We start from the raw sequence: 12,500 nt of genomic DNA on the forward strand, positions 1-12,500 counted from the left end.
AATGTTAACTTGCCGCTTATGTTAGTTCTATCCCTGGTATTGTTAGCTAGCTCGTGTAAGCTAGCTTAAGTTAGTATGTCAGCTAACTTGCTGCTGACGTTAGTAAATTAGCTAACTCGCCCCTAATGTTAGCTAGCTCTCTGCTAACCTTAGTTTTATCCCTGGTAATGTTAGCTTGCTTGCTTGCTTTGGCTAGCTAAAGTTAGTATGTTAGCTAGCTTGCTGCTAATGTTAGTTAGCTTGCTGATAACATTAGTATGTTATCTAACTCACCACTAATGTTAGCTAGCTCTCTGCTAACCTTAGTTCTATCCCAGGTTATGTTAGCTTGCTCGCTTTGGCTAGATAAAATTAATATGTTAGTTAGCTTGCTGCTAATATTAGTTAGCTTGCTGCTGACATTAGCTAACTCGCTGTTAATGTTGGCTAGCTTTTCACTAATCTTAGTTTTATCCCTGATAATCTTAGCTAGTTTGTTTAAGATAGCTAAAGTTAGTATGTTAGCTAGCTCAGCACTAAAGTTAGTATGTTAGCTAGCTCTCCGCTAACCTTAGTTTTCTCCCTGTAAATGTTAGCTAGCTTGCTTTAGCTATCTAAAGTTAGGTTAGCTAGCTTGCTGCTAAAGTTAGTATGTTAGCTAACTCGCCGCTAATGTTAGCTTGCTCTCTGCTAACTTCAGTTATCTTCCTGGTAACATTAGCTTGCTCGCTTTAGCTAGCTAAAGTTAGTAGCTTAGATAGCTCGCCACTAATGTTAGCTAGCTCTCTGCTAACTTTAGTTCTATCCCTGGTAACATAAGCTTGCTTGTTTAAGATAGTTAAAGTTAGTATGTTAGCTAACTCGCCACTAATGTTAGCTAGCTCTCTGCTCACCATAGTAATTTTGCTGGTAACGTTAGCTAGCTCGCTTTAACTAGCTAAAGTTAGTATGTTAGATAGCTCGCCATTAAAGGTAATATGTTAGCTAACTCGCCACTAATGTTAGCTAGCTTTTTGCTAACCTTAGTTCTATTCCTGGTAATGTTAGCTTACTTGTTTAAGATAGCTAAAGTTAGTATGTTAGCTAGCTCAGCACTAAAGTTAATATATATATATATACATTTTTAGAAAGGGCCTAAAGGACGAAAGGAGGGAAAGAAAGAAATGAGTTAGTTAGTTAGTTTGTTAGAGGTGTTAGGAGAGTACTCTTTTGAGTTAGATTATAGTACAGTACTCATACATCCACTATAGTACATGTTCTGCTCTTTTAATTGAGTCAGATCTTAAATGAGTTAGGTTTAGCACTTTTGAGTTAGATTGTGATAAAGTTAATGCTCATTAATGTCCATGCTCATTTTCACTATTGTACCATTTCTGTTACTCTTTTATTGGAGTTAGATTGTGAAAGAGTACTAGATTTATACTATACTATAGTATATTTAAAACAGATACTAATACTAAACCTATGCTGCACAGTATAGATTTTAGAAGGAGTACTCATACTTTCATTATAATAAATGTTTTTGCTCTTTTAATTTAATGTAATTCGTAAACACAGTACAGGACTGTGCAGGTTTTGGTTATGCAATTTGAGTTAGAATGAGATACAGCAGCCATACTTTCACTATATTAGAGTTTCTGCTTTTTTTTTTATTGAGTTAGAATGTGATGTGAGTAGCTACATTTTCACTATAGTACACTTGATGCTTTTGTAAAAGAGTAAGATGGTGATACAGCACCTGTACCTTCATTGTAATGCAATTTCTGCACTATTTCTGCACTTTTTATTTGAGTTAGACTGAAATTTAATACCCATTTTTTAACCAAGTTATATTTAATTTTTTTCAACTTTTCTGTGAAAAAGAGCAGATTAATATATTAACTGATCTTTACAGTACGTTACAGTGATCTGATTGAATAAATGTTGTATTATTGTACTATTAAGAGGGATTTATTAAAGCGGTGTGTTTGAGTATATCTGGCAGTCGTAGCTGGAGGTGGGCGGGGCTAGCTGCCGTTGTTAGTGGTGTGGATCAGGGTGTTATTAAGCGTATTATGGGTTTTGGTTAGAGGTGATGTGTCTCTAAACGGAGGGATTTCCAGGTGTCTGAGTCCAAGGCATGCATGAGACCCGGCGCAGGGTCACCTGACCACAGCGGGGGGACGAGACACGCCGAACGCCATCACATGATACGTCTTCATCAGGAGGAGGAAGAGAATGTGATGTGAGGTGTCCTGAGGAGTCACACTCACACTCGGACTCGGGCCCAGAGGAGCATGTGCTAAGAGGAGTCAGGTGTGTTAGTCTGGAGCTGCAGCTGCAGGAGGTCCGGCTGAAGCCTAAAGCCACCGTCTGGATCAAAAATCTAACAAAACCCCTCATTCCACACAACCTGACTTAAAAAACACACTGTCTCAGACTTTAAACTAACTAAAAACACCCCAAAACACTCGATCTGTAACATAAATATTCATAAAATACCCTAAAAAAATACAACTACTTATTTCAATTCTAAATAAAATAATTATGAGCCTGACAGAAAGAGAGAGTACAGTAGGTCATGCTGTTTCTCCATCAGCAGCCGGAGTCTGAGAGAGAGAGAGAGAGAGAGAGAGAGAGTACAGTAGGTCATGCTGTTTCTCCATCAGCAGCCGGAGTCTGAGAGAGAGAGAGAGAGAGAGAGAGAGAGAGAGAGAGTACAGTAGGTCATGCTGTTTCTGCATCAGCAGCCGGAGTCTGAGAGAGAGAGAGAGAAAGTACAGTAGGTCATGCTGTTTCTGCATCAGCAGCCGGAGTCTGAGAGAGAGAGAGAGAAAGTACAGTAGGTCATGCTGTTTCTCCATCAGCAGCCGGAGTCTGAGAGAGAGAGAGAGAGAGAGAAAGAGAGAGTACAGTAGGTCATGCTGTTTCTGCATCAGCAGCCGGAGTCTGAGAGAGAGACAGAGAGAGAGAGAGAGAGAGTACAGTAGGTCATGCTGTTTCTCCATCAGCAGCCGGAGTCTGAGAGAGAGAGAGAGAGACAGAGAGAGAGAGAGAGTACAGTAGGTCATGCTGTTTCTCCATCAGCAGCCGGAGTCTGAGAGAGAGACAGAAGGTCATGCTGTTTCTCCATCAGCAGCCGGAGTCTGAGAGAGAGAGAGATAGAGAGAGAGAGAGAGAGAGAGAGAAAGAAAGAGAGAGTACAGTAGGTCATGCTGCTTTTGCATCAGCAGCCGGAGTCTGAGAGAGAGAGAGAGAGAGAGAGAGAGAGAGAGACTAGAGTAGGTCATGCTGTTTCTCCATCAGCAGCCGGATTCTGAGAGAGAGAGAGTCCAGTAGGTAAACACAGGAGCTTCACTGACTGAATACAACCTAGACAGACGTCAACTGGCTGTTTTAGCCAGCTCAGTTTCCTCTGCTGAGAAGCGTTTTTGGACACGTCCAGGTAGCTGCACTGTTAAAATAACAATCCACCAAAGTCAGAGCTCACCTGACGCTTAAAGAGAATAATGAGCAAGAGACACTCTGATTGGTTTATTTCACATTACGCCCAAAATTAACCACACCCATGATTAATTAAAATAATTAGTAGATGATTTTTGCGCTTGAGTTTTGAGCTGCACAAGGTGTACTTTTCCCGTTGTTACGATAGCGAAGACACACTGACACCATGCCCTAAATCAAGCTGCACAGTACACGGTTAACAGCTCACCTATAGATCACTATAGAAAATAGAGCCCTGGGTCTTGATACAAGAAGGTGTATCGGTGATTCCCCACTGCACTATGGGTAGTGTACCTCTTGGTGAGAGATGTGTTGCTATGATTGGTCCGCACAATTGTCTCTTTTGGTTTAAGACCACTCCCTCTGACTGGGATTGGTTCTTTACATGTCCTGTTTTTTCTTTGGCCTCTATCTTTATTTTGAGATCATCTTGTGCTACTGTAAGACTGATTAAGTCTTATTCCGTTTTTGTTTTCTTGTAATACAGGCATATTTAATTGAGCAGTAATGTTATGAGTGATTAGCGGGTGTACCTGTTCAGGTGAGGAGCTCTGAGTTCTGCAGGTCGGGGGATGAGCTGGAAGTTCTGGTCCCACTGCAGCCTCTTCATACTGGGACTGAGGGATCGGAGTGGAGGACTGAGGTTCTGGATACTGCTGCTGTAGTACAGCCTGTATATAACACACACACACATATATTACTACATACAGCTCTAAAAAATATTTAAAAAAACACTTAAAAGTTATGATTTTCTTTGATTTTACCAAATTAAAAACCTCTGGAATATAATCAAGAGGAAGATGGATGATCACAATTTTTTTGCACCAGGAGTAAAGCAGCATAAAGTTATCCAAAAGCAAAAGCAGTGTGTAAGACTGGTGGAGGAGAACATGATGCCAAGATGCATGAAAAAAAACTGTGAATAAAAAACAGGGTTATTCCACCAAATATTGATTATTTCTGAACTCTTAAAATCTCTTTATGAATATGAACTTGTTTTCTTTGCATTATTTGAGGTCTGAAAGCTCTGCATCTTATTTTTTTTTTTATTTTAGACATTTCTCATTTTCTGATAACTGCATTTAATCTGAGAACTCTGGGAATATTTTATGTGGAAAGAAGTTTATAATTATATTTGATAGTAGTATAGTGTGCGATATGGCTCTAAAATAATATCACAATATTTCAGGGTATTTTTGTGATAACGATATACTTGGCGATATAGGAAAACTAAAATAATCCATTAATTTCAGGAATATAGTTTAATAGTATAACAGTATAATCACAACGTGGCAAAATAAATAATACAGCATAAAATAATATAATGCAGCAAAAAATATTGCAGAATATTTAGTGCATGCATATAAACTGCAAACTAAAACTTATATTATACAATAAATACACCTAAAGCTTCACAGTAAATAATAGACTACTTTTAAGACAGAACAGCCCTATTATCACGATATGGATTTTTAATATCACGATATTTCTGTGTCACGATATATTGTATACGATATAATATTGCCCACCCTATTTGATAGATTTGTTAACTGCTTATACAGGTTTAGGGTTTAATGTATTAAAAATATTCTGGTTTTGACCAAATCATGCTGCTCTAGTCAAAATCAAAAACACAAAAAGTGAGATTTACATAATAATGTCCTCTTTATAAATTAGTGTTAAGCAGAAGCCCTCTGTTGAAACGAGATTAAACTGAAGAAGTTTATTCAGTTGTTTTCTGATTATTGCGGTGGAGCTGCTTTATATAAATCATAGTTACATGTGGAGCGGTCAGTACTGGTGAGTGTTTAACCACTGGCTGCATCTCGCCCGTTAATGTTAGCGGTTAATCATGTTAGCGCTTGTCTAATGTTTTGGCCGACGCTTTCTAATTCCAACTCAGGTCAATCTATATTCACATTTTATAACAGAACTCAGGTCCAGATCCTAATGATCTCCATTAATGTAGACTGAGAAGCAGAAACTCGTTCTGCAGGAGCGTCAAGATCTACTGAGAAAAACTAAGAATCTAAAGTATAAACTCCCTCAAAACTGAAGATCCAAGAGAAAACCAAGGAGATCAGAAGGAATAACTACTTTTTATTGTTTTTCATTATTTTAAAATGTTACATTTACATTAAATGTTTTAACATCTGAAAATAATGAAGCTCATCAAATATATGGATAAAAACATGGAATTATTTATTTTTCTCAGTCAGTTTTATGAGGTAGAGTCTCCTGGACTTCAGGCTTTCAGTTAACAGCTGTGCTGAACTCATCAAGAGTTAATTACTTCAATTTCTTGTCTCTTAATAAAGTGTTTGAGAGCATCAGTTAAAGTAAAGTAGTGAAGAGGTAGAGTTACAGGTATACAGTGAATAGTGAATATTTGAGTAATGTTCTAGATTTCCAGATTATAAGAAACAACAACTACTCAGTCAACTTTAAAACTTTGAACGGCAAAGACCATCAAAAACGTTATAATGATGGAACTGGCACTCATCAGAACCAGTTCTCCTAAACATTCTTGCGTTCCTCTCATCTGTCTCCCTGGACCCAGTTCATTCTTTCTCTATACATATTTCTTTTTCCTTCTGTCTCTCTGTTTTTCTCCATTTCTTTCTTTCTTTCTTTCTTTCTCTCTCTATCTGTCAGGTTCTCTCTCTCTGTCTTTGTCTTTCTGTCTCTCTGTAAATCTAGTTTTCCATAAGTTTTATTTGTTTCATCTCATTTTTGATCTTTTTTTTTTTCATTTCTGTATCTCTCTCTCTTTCTCTGAGGTTCTCACTATCTTTTTCCCTTTCTCTCTCTCACGCTCTCTCTCATTGTATGTTCTAGTTTTTTTTCTCTTTTTTGCTTTTATTCTCTCTCTCTCTCTCTCTCTCTCTCTTTCTCTCTTTCTCGTTCTCTCTATCAGGTTCTTGGTCAGGTTCTTTTTTTCTCTCTCATTCTCTCTATCAGGTTCTCTCTCTTTCTCTCTCGTTCTCTCTCTCTTTTTGTATCTCTCTCTGTCTCTCTCTCATCCTCTCTCATTCTCTCTATCAGATTCTCGGTCAGGTTCTCTCTCTTTCTCTCTCGTTCTCTCTCTTTTTGTATCTCTCTCTCTTTCCCTCTCATTCTCTCTATCAGGTTTTTGGTCAGGTTCTCTCTCTCTCTCTTTCTCTCTCGTTCTCTCTCGTTCTCTCTCGTTCTCTCTCGTTCTCTCTCGTTCTCTCTCGTTCTCTCTATCAGGTTCTCAGTCAGGTTCTCTCTTTCTCTCTCGTTCTCTCTATCAGGTTCTCTGTCAGGTTCTCTCTCTCTCTCTTTTTGCGTGTGGAGTGAGTGTGTGTGTGTGAGAGCGACTGTTTCCTTTCTTTTGTGTTTATTTCTGTTTTTCGTTGGTTATTTAGGGTTTAGTTTTGGTTTTTGGGTTTTAATAACTACATAAAGAATAAAATACTTATAGAAATGAAGATCAGTCATTTAGAAAAGAGGAATTTTGAGAAAGCATCTTCTCATGTGGGAGGAGCTCTTGGAGTATGAAGCTGAATTAGGAACTGACCAATGACCACCCTCACTACCTGCTGGTCACGTGACCTTTGGGTTCTGGAGGAGTCTGAGAAAACCCCTGAGAGTAAAGTGCAGGCAGGTGTTGTGCGGTGTCCTGCGGCAGTGTCCTGCGGCAGTGTCCTGCGGCAGTGTCCTGCGGCAGTGTCCTGCAGAGCCCGTCTCCTCAGGTACGCAGACATCCATCCATCCATCACTTCCTTCTTTCCCGGGTCTGGGTGAGGGGTGTGCCCTTGTCTCGGTGGTGTTCGAGTCCCTGTGATGCGGATGGTCCTAATTGACGGGCTGCTCACTGGTGATGAATAGCCGTCGCACTGCTCTCCTCTCACACAGCTGTCCCCAGATCTCTCAGAGTGTGTGTCTGTGTGTGTGTGTGTGTGTGTGTGAGTGTGTGTGAGTGTGTGTGTGTGTTCTTTTAACTTTTACGTTTTTGAGTGTTTAGTATTAATCAACAGGGCAGAAGGTTGCAAAATAAATCTAATAAATTCATCCAGATTATGAAGGAACACATAGTGAATCATGTAGTAACTGAAAAGTGTTAAACTCTGTGAAGTATTTTTAGATGCTCTTATCTGGGAATCTTATCTGTTAACTTGTGGTTTCTGAGGCTGGAAACTCTGATAAACTGATCCTGTACAACAAAGGAAACTCTCGCTTTTCCTGGGATGGTCCTGATGAGTGCCAGTTTCATCATTATTAACATTTTTGATGGTCTTTGCAGCGACTGAACTCCAGGTTACTTTAAAAGTTCTTGAAATTCTTCTTTTTAGATAGACTGACCTTATTTTTCTTAGTCATTTTTTTTCTTTATTTAGTTGAGTAGTTGTTGCTTCTCATAACCTGGATTCCAACATTACTCAAATATTCACTATTATTCACTGTATACCTGTAACTCTACCTCTTCACTACTTTACTTTAACTGATGCTCTCAAACACTTTATTAAGAGACAAGAAATTCACTCCTCCATTGTCACCGCTCTAGTAATTAGTGTTTCCACCCGTCTTATTTGTAACTCCACCCCCTCGTTTCCTACTCCATGTGTTTCCCAGCTCTCACTGTGTGTGTATTTATAGGCCCTAGGCCTGAACAATATTTCAATATCGGTATTTATCGCAATAATGAATGTTTCAATAATGATGATATCATTTTTGTGGCATATTGATATGTATTATTTACAGAATCGCGTTTTTAGTGGCGTCAGTTCACTGCAGCGCTGAACACAATCAGCCTCCGTAGCCGGGCTACGTCAGTGCGTGATGACATGATCATACAGGCACGTAGCCAGATAGGCTAGGCTAGGCTAGGCTAGGCTAGGTTAGGCTCAGCCCCACTCGGCTTCATCGCGGGAGATTTTGGATGCAGAATGAGCGCACCTGACACTTCCGCAAATGATTTAAACAGAAGAAATAATTGAGGGAGGCAGGTCTTATTCAGTGGTTCGGCTTTCAAAGGTCTGATAAACTTCAGACTTCAGCTTGCTCCAAATTGTTCCGGAGAGTGGAGCCAACCAGCAACGATAATGCATCTAATCTGTTCCACCACCTCAAGCAGATTCACTACACACAATCTTGTGCCTTCAAAGTATTTATATTGATATCAAAATTATATCGTATCGACCGATATTAAGGAATATATTGTGATATAAATGCAGTGGTGGTGTGTGGTGGTGGTCGTGGTGTGCAGTGGCGTTGGTGTGCGGTGGTGTGCGGTGGCGGCGTGGTGTCTGAGCGATATGATGAGCGGTAATTAGCGAGGACTGACAGGCCGGCTCAGCACCTGCTTTCCTCTCTGAGAGTGAGGTAATGAAAAATACAACACCACTGTCATCACCTTCACTTCCTGATTGCATTATCAAAACTACAGCCGCGTCTGGCATCTGGGTGTGACCTTGTTAACTGCCAGGGTAATTAAGTTTAACCAATAGGGAGAGAGGATGATAAATTATTAGCGGGGAAGATTTTGTTCACATTTTATTAAATTGGCCTGTCAGAGGGGTCGGCCAAATTATCTGGGGCCTCGTTTGCTGGAGGCCGGCCATATTGCTGCATCTGTTACAATTATTTATAATTTCAACAGTCCAGAAAAAAGATACAGAAACAGAGAGAGAGAGAGAGAGAGAGAGAGAGAGAGAGAGAGAGAGAGAGAGAGAAAACACACGCAACGGCGGAGTCGGTTTGGCAGCAGCCGAAAACAAAGCAATTTACAAATTATCTGATGAGGCTTTCCTTTCATTTACAGCCAAAAGAGCGCGAAAGCGAGAGTGCGAGAGAGATATTGTAAGGGGAGGACGAGCGAATATGTGTAAAGAAGTAGAGAAAGAGAGGATGATAGAGAGAAAGAGTAACAATAAGAGAGCATTAAAGAAAATGTAAGTGCTGTAAAGAGAGAGAAAGTCAGTGTGTGTAAAGAGGTAGAAAGAGAGAGTGAGAAAGTGTATAAAAAAGAGCGAAAAGCAAGTGTGTAAGAGAAAAAAGGACAAGTGTGTGAACAGAAGTGTGTAAAAGGAAAAGAGAGGGTGAGCAAGACACAAGACAGTATATGGGAGAAAGAGGATGAGTGAAAGAATGTAAGAGAGAGTGAGCGTGCGAGAGATAGAGAGCGTGAGAGCAAGCAGAAGTGTGTAAGAGAAAGAGAGAGTGAGAAAAGTCAAGAGGAGAGGAAGAAAGATTAGAGTTAGAGAGATAAAAAGAGAGAGAAAGAGAGTGTGAGAGAAAGAGTAACAATGAGAGAGCTCTAAAGAGAGAGAGAGTGTAAGTGTTGTAGAAAGTGTAAGAGAGCAAGAGAGATTGTGCGAGAGACAGAGAGAGAGAGAGTGTGAAAGAGAAAGAGTAACAATAAGAGAGCACTAGGAAGAGAGCATGAGAGTGTGTATGAAAGAGAGAGTGTAAGTGTTGTAGAGGGAGAGAAAGCGCGAGAGCGTACGAGAGCGACAGTGTGTGTGTGTGTGTGTGTGAGAGAGAGAAAAAGAGAGAGAGAGTGTGTGTGAGAGAGAGAGAAATACAGAGAGATACAGAGGGGGAGAGAGAGCGCGAGAGCAGTGCTGTAATTACAGAATGCGATTAGGTTCTTGTGGGACGGGCTGGTGCGGGAGGTCCCGGTGTAGATGGGGAAGAACATATGGAGGAGGCTCGTGATTGAGCTCCCTGAGGCTCATGACCCGTCTGCTGGCTCAGGAGCGAGGGATGCATGCGAATGAGAGAGAGAGAGAGAGAGAGAGAGAGGGGAAAAAGAGAGAGAGTGCAATTGCTCCCTACATGCAGCGTTTAGACCACTAAATAAACTGGACTGGCGTTAAAAGCTCATCCGGCCTGAACCGAGCCGGAGAGGGTCTTCACTCACTCGTATAGATTCAGACGGAGGAGAAGAAAGAAAATAACAGTAAAAACTTGTTCGTTTGGGTGGAGCGATTAACTCTGTGGATCTGAATCGATTTCTGACTTTTCTGTGAATTAAGCCGGTAAACAAATACAGATCTACAAAATCATCGTAATCTAATCAAAGACTAATTTCATCACTTTATTACTGTAGTGTGAACGCCATTTTAACGGTGCAGCTACCTGGACGTGTCCAACAAACTCTTCTCAGCAGAGGAAACTGAGCTGCTGGTTGACGCTGTGAAGGAGCTCCAGCAGCTCATTTACGGGAACAGCAATGTTATTTTATTTACTATTCTGTTTATTGTTGATGTAAAAGTTGGGTTTGTGCTGCTGTGTGTTCATGTGTGTGTAATAAGTGGGGGTGTACGCTCGGCTCGGCACGGCGCCTGTGTTACCGAGATAGCGATGAACATATGACTGTTGGCGTCTGTCTAGGTTGTATTCAGTCAGTGGAGCTCCTGTGTTTTCTGTTACCAAGATAAACAAGATAAAACTCCAGAAATGTACCTGAACACACCTCATTTCCAGAACACCACGCCCATCAGTGTAGATATATTCAGAAGCTCTGCTGCTGTTAAAACCAGGCAGGAGGAAAATAAGAGTGAGAATAGACTGTTGATGGGGTGTAAGATAGCGATGAACATCACAGTGCTGCTTTAACTGCAAAGACAAACTAAAAGTGCAGAAATTAAAACCAGAAACTTTTGCAACCCGACTGACCCGGGTCTGGAGCTGGTACTGTGCGGACTCCTGCTGAGGGACAGGGAGTGTGTGTGTGTGTGTGTGTGTGACCTATGGGCTCGGAGCACATGGTCAGGGTTTATTAACGAGGCTCAGTACACACAGTTCTGATCTAATGAGAACACTCGAGCTGCTGCAGACAAAAAAAAAACAAAAAAAAAAACACAGCGGCCGCACGATCACATGATCACTTTCACAACCGCGGCCAAAACACGGCCGAGCGGCGCGGTCCTGAACTCGGACTAAACATCAGATACAGAAAGAAAAGAAAAGAAAAGAAAAGACGTTTTTTTAAATGAATCATACTGTACATATTTATCGTCTTTAATTTAGAGGGTTTGCCAGAGTTTATTTTGTATAATGAAGCAAAAAGAGGATCCTCTCAGTGTGTTTCTTTATTTTTATGATTTTTTACATTGTAAATTTAATATTAAAGATTATATTAAAGTTCTACAAAAACACATGCAGAATTATTCAGTAAATTCAGTTTTATAAGTTACATACTTTAGACAGATCTGCACACATCTCTGCTGGATTTTCTCAGTCAGCTTTATGAGGTAGAATCACCTGGAATTCAGGCTTTCAGTTAACAGCTGTGCTGAACTCATCAAGAGTTAATTACTTGAATTTCTTGTCTCTTAATAAAGTGTTTGAGAGCATCAGTTAAAGTAAAGTAGTGAAGAGGTAGAGTTACAGGTATACAGTGAGTAGCTCTGAAGCAACAACTACGCAACTAAGTAAAGAAAAGTGGGCGGAGCTTCTTCTGGTCATGGTGATCATAAGGCTTGTGTTGTGTACAGTAGTAAAGTTGTAGTAAAGTGGTATTAGTGAATACAGTAACTCTGTATTGTATTGTAGAGAAGTGGGAGGAGTTTCTGGACATGATGTTGTTGACATTACATTAATCATCTGTTGACTTGCCACGAACAGTAGTTACAGATCCCTCCCTCAGACGAAGTCTACTGGCTAATCCTGCTGTGTGCTGTCTGAAAGTCTCAACCAGCAGACTCTGCTCTCAAAACTTCACTCTTCGAAGACACTGGTGTTGAAATTACATCATCACTATTCATTTATTTAGTGTTTTACATCATTACTATCCTTAAACTGCCCTGTACCAAGTTTTTTCTGAATGTTTTTGAGGCTGAAATGCAGGAATGGGTGCAGATTAATAAAAGAAATGAAGTTGAGCAGATAAAACATGAAATATCTTGGGTTCTTAATGTGTGCAGTCAAATAATCAAGTCGAAGAAAAGAGTCTTTTTGTTGTATTTTCTACTCTGTCACAACTATTCTTTTATTTATACTGGCACACAGTATACTGCTAAACATTATAGAATTTTTAACTACTTACATAAAAATCATCGATCTACAGT

General features: G+C 40.1%; 1 protein-coding gene across 2 annotated transcripts in view; it reads right to left on the bottom strand.

Moving 5' to 3' along the window:
- cntln (centlein, centrosomal protein) overlaps positions 1 to 12,500 on the bottom strand; it is a 165,497-nt gene that overhangs the window by 107,099 nt on the left and 45,898 nt on the right. For both annotated transcript variants that reach the window (XM_049481477.1, XM_049481476.1), the window contains exon 10: positions 3,996 to 4,133. In XM_049481477.1, the coding sequence (XP_049337434.1) occupies positions 3,996 to 4,133 (138 nt within the window). The remainder of the gene's footprint in view (positions 1 to 3,995; positions 4,134 to 12,500) is intronic.

Source organism: Astyanax mexicanus, chromosome 7, assembly GCF_023375975.1.
Source record: "Astyanax mexicanus isolate ESR-SI-001 chromosome 7, AstMex3_surface, whole genome shotgun sequence".
Classification (NCBI taxonomy): Eukaryota; Metazoa; Chordata; class Actinopteri; order Characiformes; family Acestrorhamphidae; genus Astyanax; species Astyanax mexicanus.